At 30.4% G+C, this 13,880-nt stretch overlaps 1 protein-coding gene and 1 long non-coding RNA gene across 2 annotated transcripts; one reads left to right on the top strand and one right to left on the bottom strand.

Moving 5' to 3' along the window:
* The first annotated feature begins 8,900 nt into the window (after positions 1–8,900).
* LOC136971930 (uncharacterized) lies at positions 8,901–9,274 on the top strand. The gene is made up of 3 exons (XR_010880242.1): positions 8,901–8,917; positions 8,986–9,039; positions 9,105–9,274. It is a non-coding gene; the product is annotated as an uncharacterized lncRNA (long non-coding RNA).
* A 1,204-nt stretch (positions 9,275–10,478) lies between these two features.
* On the bottom strand, positions 10,479–11,768 carry LOC136971907 (uncharacterized protein F54H12.2-like). The gene has a single exon (XM_067266431.1). It carries the CDS (start codon positions 11,766–11,768, stop codon positions 10,479–10,481), a length of 1,290 nt encoding a protein of 429 aa, XP_067122532.1.
* Between the last annotated feature and the right edge of the window lie 2,112 nt (positions 11,769–13,880).

Raw genomic sequence — 13,880 nt, 5'->3', positions numbered from 1 at the left:
CTGTTTCTTATTAAACAGTATTTTAATTATTATTTAGCAGTATACGCATGCTATTTGTATTTATTTATTATCTGCAATGGCTCCAGTGTAAATTTATTTGTCTTTGTTATCACTCTGTTTGAATAATAACAAGAAAATTGGGGCTTGTATTAACGATGGCAAAGAGACTATAGTTTCAAGCAAAGTTACGTAAGATTAATACTAAGACCAAGAAAGTGTGATAGATAGACCCGGTGATGGGTTTTACACATATTCTGAACATTTCCCAAACATTACGTACAATGGAACTCCTAGAATATTGCTAACATAACAGAAAATGTTATAAATGTATTTTGAAATTTTATTGCATTTTTCACACAAATATCCTTATGTATACAATACAAACGCAGTTGTAACATTGTTTCAACTAAAACTTATTATGTATATAAAGTTACAGATCTGTGATTTTAGCAAAATCACTTTTTGGGTTTATATATATCGAGGATTTTCAAAATGCATATGTATTTCTGTATTATATATTCAATCTTAAATTTCAATAGAAATGTAAATGTAGTCAAGTGCTATTATTAATTGACTAATTATATTTGTATTCTGAATGCAAACAAAATAAATCACTCAAATCTACATGTAGTAAGTAAAATTAAGTATATAATAACAACACGATAAACTCTGCCTTTTCGATAAACAAATAATTATATTGTATGAAATACGCTTGAGATTTCTAAAAGAGAAATTTACGCTATTAATGAAATTACATTGTCTTCATAGAAACATAGAAAGCAAGTTACTCTATTTATTTTTTTCTAGAAAAGACCCAACTTTAACGAGAGCGATTCTTAGGTAAAGGAGGCCCTGGACCCAAAGGGTGTTTCATATTAATTTTTCAAAAACAAGATATTGCGGTACAGAACCTTTCATTCCCGTGTACGAAAACTAACTAGCACTGTGAAACATGATAATAAATATATTGCTAAAAGTGAATTATTATTATTATTATTTTTTGAAATAAGTGTATACGTACGAATTATTTATAGTTGAAATGTTAACAATTTTTCTTTATAAATTTCTGGAAATTTTCGGTGTTTAAAAAAAATAAATAAATAAATGATAACTCTTTATATACGATAAATGAAAAATTGCCATTCTAGAATGTAAGAATGTTTTCCTAGCATGTACAAGCAGATATACGAAAATTGTTCATACTTTAAATAGTGAAGGAAATCATTCCATAGAATTTCACGAGATATTTTGTTTTTGTAAGAAATTACATATAGGTAATTGTTTGTATCTGAAATGTTCCAGAAATATTTCGTCATAAATTTCGCGAAATCTTTTATTTCTTTAAATAGGTTACATAAAAATTGTCTGACCTTTCAAACATAAAAAATTGTCATATATTTACTACAGTAAGAAAAATAAAATCATTTGTGAAATTCTATAAGAATTATTTTTTCAACATTTAAAATATGAAAAAACACAAAAACTTTGTGAAATTATGTAACAACAAATTTTTGCAACATTTCAAAATATACAATTTCTTATATTAGTATCTACAGTTCCATACTGAATGACTGAAGATATACACATTTTATATTTAATGTGCAACATATGAATGCTTTACATTTGAAGTCTCTTACGTAATAATAATTTTATCAACGTATAACTCATCTATTTTATGTTATTTACATATCCGACAGTGACGTCAGTGAGCTGACAGCCGAATAAAAGTAAACTGCCTTCTTTCATTTATAAAATCACCATCATTTACTGCTGTTACAAGAAAATACTGCAACAGTTTCTTTCTGACTTTCATTCTGAAAGCCAATGTGCCCGGCCTTTGTACTTTCTTGTCGACTGTCACCTTTTGATCTAAGTGGATTTGTAGATAATATAAATCATTCGTGGTGATAAGAATCTTACCTTAAAGACTTAATATCACTCAGTGATACTTTACTTACCTCATAGTTTTAGCGTTTCTGCTTCTTTGGATGTCGAAATATAAAGTTCCGTACTGAATATTGGATAACCATGCATAAGAATAAAGAAGTAAGTTACAAAATGAAAACTCGATGTTTCAACACAGTGCACAAAATAGTTATGAAATAAAACAAGCAGAAATAGTGTGAATGCGCTGTATTTTATTTCAGTACTACAATATTTTTATAGCTCATAACACTATTTAATTTTCAGTGTGAAAAACTATAAATTTTTCAAAAATAAAAAAAATGTACTATTCAATAAGTTTTAAATATCTTATATTTGTAAAAAGCAGAATATTCTTGCATTTATGAATATTTTTTGCTGCAATACATTTTTATGTTCCGAAATACATTCCATCCCGTCTGTTTTTGTTCCTTCAAATTATAGATCTGTATAAGTTGTTCCTCAGTTTACAATTTTCTATAATCAAATAAATAATTGCAAGTCTTATAGCCACGATGAAGAATTGGCGGTTTTGATGTTTGCAATGAAAAGTGAAATAGGTATGATAACATGTATGAGTAGCACGAATCACAAAAATTTTAAATCCCATAGGATAACATGTATGAGTAGCACGAATCACAAAACTTTCCCGTACGATAACATGTATGAGTAGCACGAATCACAAAATTTTCTCGTACGATAACATGTATGAGTAGCACGAATCACAAAATTAGTTGATAATAATTTTTCGACGTCGATATAATTTTTAGATCGCTTACCGTTCGATAAAATTTCTGCGCGCGTTATATTACGAAGTGAGTGTGATTTGAAATAATATAACACTGGAATTATTTTGAAAGATTTTTATTTTTACAAAACGTTTACAATTTTTCTTTCAGTTTGTCTAAACAAAGACACATTTCTGACATTAAGTACAAGAATAAATTTTCGCGATTGCTAACAATGTATTCCTTGCGTAAATTTTGATATTTAATAAGATAACACCAAGAAAGTTTAGTTTGGAATTCGTTAATAAATTCTTCGTCAAGGGTTTGATAGCGAGAAACAAAAATCCAATTGAGATGGTTTCGTATTTGACGTAAAGTCGATGTACTTAATTTTTGGTGTTTTAAAATTTTTTTAATATCAAATTTATGTACGAAGGCGATAATAAATTCTTTTGAAAGAGATTGGAATTCGGCGACTTTATTCCAATCAAGATGATTTGAAAAATTTGTAAGGAAAACGTCGTCTAATTGCTGATATTCGCAAATTAAATCCCATTTTGCATAATCAAGATGCGACGTAATAAACGTGGTAGGAAATTTGTAATTTTTCCATATGTGTTCCCAATTTAATCTATCCGCATAATCCGAAATAAACTTATGAGATAGATCGCGTCGTTTGCTGATTGTTCCCCAGTGTACGAAATTTTGAAATTGTGTTATCGTTTTCTCATCGATAGGCGATGATGAGAAAGCTTCCCAGTCGATGGGGGATGGTTCATTAACTACAAAGAAATAAATAAACATTGTTTATTTAATTACATTACTTGAGTACATTAATATAGAGTACATTAATATAGAGTACATGATTTAACCCGATTACAATCTTTGAGAAAAAACAATATCGTCACAATCTTCAAAACTTTGAGAAAAAACAATATCGGTGCATTCTCCAAAGCCTTTTTCATCTCTGTCAGTACCGTTCAATGAATTTGTTTCTAAAAACATAGGATGCAAGATTCTTTCAAAAATTAATTGTGCAATAGCTGCTCCAGGTTCAAACACAATAATTTCTGATCCGAAATTATATAACAGAACTCCGATATTTCCTCGATAGTCGGAATCGATAACTCCACCGTTTACTATAATTTTCTTCAAAGACAAAGAAGATTTTGGAGCAATGCGGCCATAACAGTTTTGTGGCATTTCAACAGCTAGATCGATAAAAACTAATTTTTGTTCATTTGGATTTATTTGAAACCCATCAGCACAGAAAATATCATATCCTGCTGCTCCGCTAGACATCCGTTTTGGAAGTTTTACATTTTTGTTTAGTTTTTTAAAATATATAATTTCTAGAAAAATAAAATATTTATTTAATATTACATTCCATACATTCGCATTTTATAAAATATTTATCGAAAACAGGTAAAGTTATCTTATCGTCTATTACAAAAAATTTACATCTATATGATTTATTATTTAACATTTTCAACGAGGCCGCTTTAATACACGCCTGTTTTAAACAGGAATAAGTTTTACTACTAAAGCGGTGTATTACATAAGTATATTTTCTTTTATATATTATTAAGAACCCATATTGCGGTGATGGTAGATCTGCAAATTAAAAGTAGAAACTATAGTGACCAAATGATAACACGTCTATTCCATTATCTAAAATAAATTTTTTATCGTAAAAGGGGGAAAGGGAAATTTTATTTTGGAGATATGTTGTTACCTCATGATTTTTGCTTTTAATTCCGTATTGCCTGTGTCTTAATAGTTCTGTATTAAATAATACTTCTTTATATTTATCGTGATTAAATGTTTTTATAACAGATTTTTTAATACCTTTAGCAGTTTTTTTATTTTGTTTATCGAAAATATAAGAATACATTTTCGGTTTTAGCGAGCAAAATTCGATTATTGGTTTCGACTGAGTTTCGTCTTTAAAATAACCCAGTTTGTTTTTGTTCGTTTCGTTATATAATTTGTGAGTTTTAGGATAATTACTGAAATCAAAAATATCGGGAAATGATTTGAAATCTTCGTATACGTCGTTTGTAAAAATTTGAAGTGTCAGGGAATCTGTGTCTGTATATAATAAGCGTACGTTTTCGCCATATCTATTTTTAAATATTTTATAAAATGTTTGGTAAATATGCAATTTACTCAACTCTAATACGCAAAAACCTATATAAATTGGTTTATCCAAAATTAAATTAAGTTTTTTCAATTTAAAAATTGTGAGATTGTCATTTATAATTTGAAACTTTTCTACGGACGGCTTAGACAGATATCTACGATATTGATTTAATGTTGTAGCCGCTTTTAAATTAATACGCTTTCTTACATTTTGACAGGTTTTTCCGAAAAAACTATTATTCATTAATTTAAAAAATGATTTGTCGAAATCATTAGTTGATTCTTGTCTTTTTTTATTATTAAAATGAATATATTTTCTAAGCCATGGACTTTGACAAAACGCTAATACTCTATGAATTTTAGTTATTATCAATCCCTCTTCTAGATAAAATTTTAAATTTCTATAATGAACTACATAGTTTGTTTTATCGAAAAGAGTAGGAGTTAATTTTTTATTAGTATTGACATACTTTAAATTTAATTTTTTTAATACTGTTTTTTGATAATTAGATAATAAATCGTACGGGATCGAAATATGCTCTGGGGCAAGCGGTAAGTCATCGTGTCTATCATGAAGAGTTTCGGGATATTTTAAATCGACTTCTAAGATATATCCTATGCTACTTTTATCTGATATATTAGGTATGTCTAAAGCGTCTATTTCGTCTTCGTGTAGCCATCTAAAATTATTTACGGGTAAGTATGCGCTCATCACAAACCCGTAAAGATTATTTGCGTCTATCGACAGAATATAATTATGAGGCAGATTTTTATCGTATGTTTGCGGTATTAGCGGATTATTAGCTCGCGCAAATCTTTTCCCTGCCAAACTAATTCCTCCTCGCATGGCTTGTTCGATAAATTGATACTTTTCGATGTCAGTGAATAATTCTAATTGGATTTTTGTCATTTTTAAACCGCAATTCCATGTTAAATCAGGTGCAGTTATAAAATATACGGGATCTAAATTATAATACATTAAACTTAATTTTCTGAAATTCTGGAATATATCCGCCAATAATATAGTATCGACATATTGGTATAATTTTAAATAGTCTTTAAAAGTTTTACAGTTAAATTTTTCCCAAACTAATTGGGCGTGATCGTAATCTTCGTCGCTAATATTTTCTTGCGATAACTCGTTATAAAAACATTTTTTAGGAGGCAATTGTTTTTCGTCTAATATTCGCTTATTTTTAAAATAGGAATATGGAAAAATTCCCTTTCTTAATAATAATTCTCTATATGTACAGCGACGAAAAAAACGATTAAAAATTGGGAAATTATAATTCGCATTTTTTAAGTTCTCGGTTAAAACAGCGAGGCTAGAATTTAAAAACTGGAAACTGTCAATGAATTTATAATAATCTAATGAAAATGTTGTAAATTTTTCGGAATTTATGGGAATAATTTTAATTTTCGAAAATAATTTGGAAGGAATATTTTTAAAAATTAAATGCGAATCATAACCTGAAAAATTATGAAGTATAATCGGGATAAATGTTTTTAATCGATAATTCAAATTGCATCGATTGTGGGCGTATCCGCGGATATCACCTGTCTGGTGATTGTGATCCAATACGCGCAGATCATCATCATTAAATTTTTCCTTACAAATATGGCATATATCTTTTGAAATATTAGAAATACTATTTAAATTAATTTCGACGTTGCGATTTATTATATCTAATAAATTACTTAGCTGGTTTTGGATATCGATTAGAAAATTATTAACGGCGTTATCACCCAAATAAAAATTGCTATATATTATCTTATCTTCGTTTTCGATAATTATAATAGAATAACATATAGGTTTATGAATTTGGATATTTTTAGTAAAACTAACACTCGGATCTATTTCATCGGAAGAAACCTCTTCCAAAATTGACTCAAAGTCGCAAAAACACGCTATGGGAAAGAATAATTCCTTTTCTATCGACCGGAATTTTACAATCGCATTCTCACCTTTTGGGGTTGATACTTTTTGATATTTATGATTAGAACAAAATTTAACGTGATCATTTAAAGTACACTCTCTTTCGAATCCGTTTAGACATTTTTTACAGTATTTTCTAGGTAAAAATTTATCAGACATTAATCTATTGAAGTTCCTTATCAAGAAATAGTGCGACTTATATAGCAATAAATTTATCTCTTTTTCAAATTGAAATTTGCTTATATAGATAGGATAAATTAATTTCTTTTCGTAGCCATAAACATTAATAGTCAGACAATTATTTTTTTCAAATATAGGAATATTTTTCACGATTACAGGAAATTTTAAACGATTTGTATTTAAATATTTTAAATATTTTCTATATAAATATACAGAATTTCTGTTACTACCGGTTGCGGGATACAAATGTGCAATTATACAATATAGAAAACATTGATTGTCCGAACATTTTATATTTAATACACAACGCTTATTAACTAAAGATTTAGGAAGAATAATATTTCCGCAGCCACCGCTTTCATTTTTATATATGCCAATATTAATATCTATGAATATAATTTCATTTAGTATCCATCCCGATCCATACTTAATAAATTCGTCGATATAATTTAGAATCGTATCGAAAGCATTAGTTAATTTATCGTTAATCATATACGAGGATAAAATATGCTCAACACGGCTGGAAAAATACACATCTTGATATTCTGCAATATCGTCTTCTAAATATTTTAAAAATTTAGTTTTTAAATTTATCAAAAATTTTCTTCTACACACAAAATTATCGCTAGCTAAAATATTATAAACAGTCGGCGTTATTTTTTCAAAAAAGACTGCGGGATCAACATTTTCTGCAATAAACGCTCTATATGTTTTCGCATATCCTCTAAAAGCTTTCTTTCTTAATATAAAATTAAACATTTTCGTCTAAATGTTCGCCCATTGCATCGAAAGCCTTCTTATATAATTTAAAATCCTTAACATTAATATTGTATTTGTTAGACGGATAGTTTCCTTTCGTTCTTGTCAGAGAAACATATGCAGTAGACTGAAATTCCGTAACCTCCATTACTTGATTTTCACATATTTTAATTTTAAATGGCCGAATTTTCAAAGTTTTAGTATTATGTACGCTTAGGTCTAAGTCAAATTTTTGCTTTTTCGACTCCTGTTCTTCAGTAATTTTAGGTTTCGGACCCCTCTTTTTACCGACGCTCTGTTTCACGGTAAAATCAAATTCATTTTCTAAATTTAAAATTACATACTATTTAATAAAAATATTTTTAAAATAATAAAAAATAATAAATTCTTACCAGCATCTGACGACATGTTTTCTTAGTTGTATTGGAGATACTTGTAGTAGACAAGATGTGTCGGACAGTCTCTTGGTCCTAGTATATATAGCAGTTAATCTAACCGGATTGTACCGGTTAGAACTGGAAAGTCGACTGCTGTCTATCAGGAAACTGTGTCGCAGAACTAATTTCGTAAGGCTTTTGTCCTAAAAAAAATCTAATTTAGTAAACCCTTTAGCCCCGGAAAAAGCGAAACTGTGTCGACAAACTAATTTCGTAAGGCTTTTGGCGAATTTTTGTCCCAGAAAAATTTATTTTTGATCGGGAAAAGTGTCGACGAGCTAATTTCGTAATTTATTTTTGACTAGGAAAGGCTTTTGGCGAATTTTTGTCCTAGAAAAATTTATTTTTGATCAGGAAAAGTGTCGACGAGCTAATTTCATAATTTATTTTTGACTAGGAAAGGCTTTTGGCGAATTTTTGTCCCAGAAAAATTTATTTTTGATCGGGAAAAGTGTCGACGAGCTAATTTCGTAATTTATTTTTGACTAGGAAAGGCTTTTGGCGAATTTTTGTCCCAGAAAAATCTAATTTCTGACGCGGAAAAAGTGACAAACTAATTTCGTAATTTATTTTTGACCGGGAAACTGCGTCGTGTCGACAGCGAAAATAATCTAACTGTGCCATTCATAACCCCTTCAGCAACCCGTCGGCATAGATTATAAACCTCTAATTTATTTTCCACGTCTCTAGAAAGTTTAAGGAAAACGATCTCGGTTGCTAGAAAGTTTTTTATACCCTCGAATTTTGTATAAATACCGCTCGGAACTCAGAAGTTTCTATCAAACTCGAAACATCCAGCTAGAAGATGGCTTGTAAGTATATTTTTATATATATATCTACATTTAATTAATATATTTTTTTAAAAAAAGAAATATTTTAGATAATGTAAATTCTGCTATACCTGCAGTCCGCGATGGATCTTGCGATTTTAAATGTGAGTACTAAAATAAAAACAAGGTTTTCTTTATTCTTTATATAATATATATTTATATAAATTAGATTACGACTGGATAGATTCACATCCTGCGTGGATGACTATGCATCCACACCGTTTCTATACGAGGGAGGAGGAGAAATGTAATATAGGAGTAATTATAGATTTTGAGGTATTTACAATCAAGGATATGGGTCTCGCATTCGATACCTTATGTCGTCAGGTCGGGTATGTGGCGTGCAATTGGAACGAATTCGATATAATTAATTTTTATAATGAAAATATTGTTTTCGAGTGGTTAAATTTTTCTAATCAAAAAAATGTAAGATTCGGCAACCATTTACACGGTCTTTATTTAGCATACGAAGAAGGGCCTTTTGGTGAGTGGGAGAAAAGTGAAAATGTTTGTCGAATTTTATATGATTTATTTTTAAAATATAAAATTTTTTATTATAAGGGAGGGAAAATTGAAAAAAATTTTTTAGATTTAACGAGTGAAATTTATAACGTGTATATACCATACTTCGATCTAGAAGATTTCGGCGTGCCGAAATCTTCCGACATAAGGGTTCCATGCCCGAACCATCTAAAAAAATACCCTCACAACTGCCCTCCTCCCAAAAAACGGACGAAAGAAACGGTGTGTAGTATTCACAGGATGGGTTATCCGCACGAATGTCGTCGGCCGCAGGATGGTGCCTCGCTATTAAACATCTGTACGGACCATACCCGTTTTATTGCTCATTGTCCTCTGTGCGATGTTTTTTCGTATAAGACATACATGTTTAAACACAGTAAATATATTTTATTCTTATATAAAAATCGGTAAATAATATTATATTTATTTTTTAATTTCGGGTTTTTTTATTTACAGATATATGGCAATACCCCCACCTGTAATTTATTTTTGAAAAAATAAAGCAATTTTTTTACACTTTAAATGCTTTTATTATTTTTCATTGAATTACAGCATTGGTTATACGTTACAGTAAGTGGGCGCGCTAAATACAAACGGTGTTTAACAAAGTTTTGTACAAATTCGTCGTTATAGACTTTATCCGTTTTACTTAATTCGTTTAAACATTGGTTTCTATTCATTTTATATAGAAAATACAAACAAAAATAGCCGCAATTCGTCGAATATAAACTCTGATGAACGTTATTATTCCAGCAACAAGTTTTAGAATTGCGTGTTATAAAATTTATTATATTCTGTTTCGATGGCTTAATCCCATAACTATCGTAGTAAAAACAGATTTTTCCGTCAAAGAATACCGATATCCAGTGAGTTCCGGGTTTATTTCTTTCGTCTAAGTTAATTATATACGATTTATACTTAGCGATGCAAACAGGTAAATCATCCGATGCAAAAACTCCTCCAAAAGTTTCTCTTATTTTCGGATCGCTGGATGCGAGCCTCCACAGCGTGATGGTGTTCATTAGTAATCGACAAAAACAGTCCTCGAAGCATCGATTTCTAGAGTATTATTGTATTCGAGTAAACAAATAACGTTTACAGTTTCTAGTAATGCCGTTGCGAACTTAAATTCGATTGAGATGTTTCCTATTTGATTTATACTCTTATGTGATTCGGAGGCGGCTCGATCCTGTGTTAAGTCGAAACTGTAGAGAGTATATCCGTCTTTATACTCTTTGTAAGATATGTTAGTATATTTATGGTGATTAATACATCCTATATCTTCGAATAATGATATAAAATTCCTTCCATAGGCGTCTCCTCCATAATTCGGAGAATATGGTTGCGGCGGAAACATTTGGTTGTCTTTTAATAAACATATATAATTTAAATTGTAATTTTTAAAATTGAAAGGATTATATTTTACATTTCCATTAAATGCGGTATTAGAAACTAGTCCGATAGTCATTCTGTAAGGCAGCTGGCCGATTACGGCGTTTGAGATATTAGTAGATTGTATTCCGCTACTTAGGGTAAAAACTTTTACATCCGTTCTTCGAAACGGCATTTTTATGATGCCTGTTTGCAGCGCTTTTTCTATTCCAATTTGAACAGACGAACTAACGTCTACTTTATTAATTTTTAAAGACGCGTTTTTTATAATTATTTTATAATTATTGCTGGTAGACATTAGAGCAAAATCGTCTTTAGATCTTTCTAATTTAATTCTTAAATCAACGTTATTAATTAACAATTTAGGTTGATTAGACAAATCGATATGAAGCCTTCCGATTAAATCTATTAATTTACTTTGTTTAGCAATATTAAATCTTTTAGCCAATCCTTCATTATTATCGTCTAACGAGTCCATATATTGCGCAGTATCTTTATAAAATAATGCGCTCGTTAAAAAAGTTTCCTGCGCATCTTTTGAATAAAATAATAATGCTTCTAAAATAGATCGGTAGCAGTAATTAGTCTGCGAAATTATTTGTTTATCATTTAAAAACACGCTGCATTGAGAAAATAAACTATTTAAAAAATAATTAACAGGTGCGACCTTTTCTTCGGCAGAAACGTCCGTTCCGTCGTTTTTAATAATTTTTGCTTGAACGTGGAGATAAATCGAATGCAAGTCGATATAATTTTCGCCAGAACCGGATATGTAAAATTCTATCGGGGCACGGCTATCCGATATTGTTGCTACGGGATGAACAATAACTTCTGTAGTATTGTCGATGGCCAGTTGCGTCGAAACGGTGCTAAATAAGTCGAGCTCGCTTTTGGTGCAGGGGCAGGAATTCGGGTCCATTTTTCTTATTCCGAAAATATATCGTGTACTTTCCGTCTTTTATTCTGCGTCTGCTTCAGTCTCTTCGGTCGCTTTCGTTTTATACCCGATCCGCCTTGCACTTTTTTAACTACATCATCTTTAATTTCAGAGCCAATATCCTTTAGATGCGATTTTGCCGATTCTTTAAATGATTTCCCCGCAATTAGGTCTGATCCAACACCCGACGCAAAATTTAATGCTTTGCGCCCCAGATACGATCCGATTCGGCCCAGAATCGGTACTGATTTTCTAAAAAGATCACTGAAGAATCCATACCCTCGCTGAATTTGAGGCCCCGCAAAATAACCTCGTCCCGTCAAATGTTGCCTCAAATATAAATCGGGAGTCCATAACGTACCTCCTGCTTGATTACAGTAGTAATTTATACAAGCTTTTGGATCGAGCTTCATTTTGCACTTCTTAAAGACAAACTAATGCTAGATATTAAACTAACAGGTATTTATAACTGTTTAAAAGATAAAATTAATATTGTTTTTCCTCCGAAAAAGACTATCTCTTTTCCGCTCGCAGATCTCAGTTCGATTTCGATTGTTTCGATAAAATTTTTCCTAATAGGAAAATACAAAGGTTTGGAATAAACTTTGACTATCTGATCTTCTTTCGTGCCCATAACGGGTATAACTCTTAATAACGGGGCTGTTATATCTCCTACGTGATGAGAAGAAATAATATTCGAGTAAATAAAAATTTCCGAAATTCCTGCCGACATTTCGATGGGATAGCGACTTATATATTCGCCGGGTGGAAATTTTGTAGCCGTAAATCCGAGAAAATCTTTCAATTCATCTCCAAATTCTACAGAAATATTCCACGGAACTTTTAAAATAATTTTATTATTAGGCAGCAATGCCAGTTTTATATACTTAAAAATGCTAAGAAATTTTTCGGGAGACGAGTATAATCCGATAGGAATAAAGATTTTTTCGTCTTTATAAACTTTCTTAATTACTTCTCTCTTTCTATTTTTCTCCACTAAATTAAAATATTCGTTAGAGTAGTCCTGAGTCGACAGTCGAAAATTATGAGTCGAATTACCCCTTAATACAGTATCTTCGTTAGGTAAGTTTAGCATATAAAGTAATTTCGACGAATCCTTTACGGTGATAAATAACTCGTGCTCGTCTTTTATATTTATATCCACAGTTTGATTATTTTTATCGAAAATAAATTCTGCCAAATTAGAATTTGTTAGACTAACTATGTTCGAATTTATTATATCAAACAATTCAGTTTTATCGCCTTTAATAGAAATTAATGGAATCAAATATGATTTATCCGGCAAAGGTTCGTCTTCTTCTTTCACGCTTTCTTCGATCGTCACAATATACTGATTATTATGATTAGATATATTAAACCAGTTTCTCGGAATAATAGCTTCGGCAAGACCGACGGTCCAATTTCCGTGTAAATTAATAGGAGGACTCATTTTCACTGTGAAATGCGACTGCGTATTCCCCGGAAACAGGTCCATACTTGCATTACTTATCAGCGTCACGAAAAAATCTGATTGCATCATTTTGTTACCTTTTGTAATTCTTCGGTATAAAACCTTCCTTCTAGAATCTCGTTATTCGCATCTTTTAATACGTAAGTCGGAGGATGTGATAGAAATCGGTCGTGAATAACAAATATTTCCTTCGTCCAGCCCGGCAGATATCCGCGACTAAATGTTTTACGTATTTTCGAAATTCGAACTAAATCACCAATATTAAATTTAAATTTACTTTTCCTTTTTATACCGTACAGCCTATCAAAAATCGAACCGTAATGCAAAAGACTAACTTCAGATGGAGCCATCCCGATACTTCTATGAAAACTATTATTATATCCTTTTACAATATCGTTTAATTTATCGATATATTGATAAGAATTACGATAAGTAATTAATCTATATATTTTATTTCGTAAAGTTTTATTTAATCTCTCGACCACCGAAGCCTTAGTATCCGAATGGGTCGAATAGTGATTAATTTTATATTTTTTAAACAAATTTTTTACTAATCTATTATAAAATTCGGTTCCCTTATCGGTTTGCATATTTTTAGGAACATTGCGTTTAAAAATAATTTG

The sequence above is a fragment of the Centruroides vittatus genome, unplaced genomic scaffold (genome assembly GCF_030686945.1).
Source record: "Centruroides vittatus isolate TY-2023 unplaced genomic scaffold, ASM3068694v2 contig_273, whole genome shotgun sequence".
Taxonomy (NCBI): Eukaryota; Metazoa; Arthropoda; class Arachnida; order Scorpiones; family Buthidae; genus Centruroides; species Centruroides vittatus.
This window is presented reverse-complemented; position numbering and strand designations above follow the sequence as displayed.

Excerpts from the sequence above, each read along its gene's own strand:
- LOC136971907 (XM_067266431.1), bottom strand. The coding sequence starts at position 11,768 with ATGGACCCGAATTCCTGCCCCTGCACCAAAAGCGAGCTCGACTTATTT.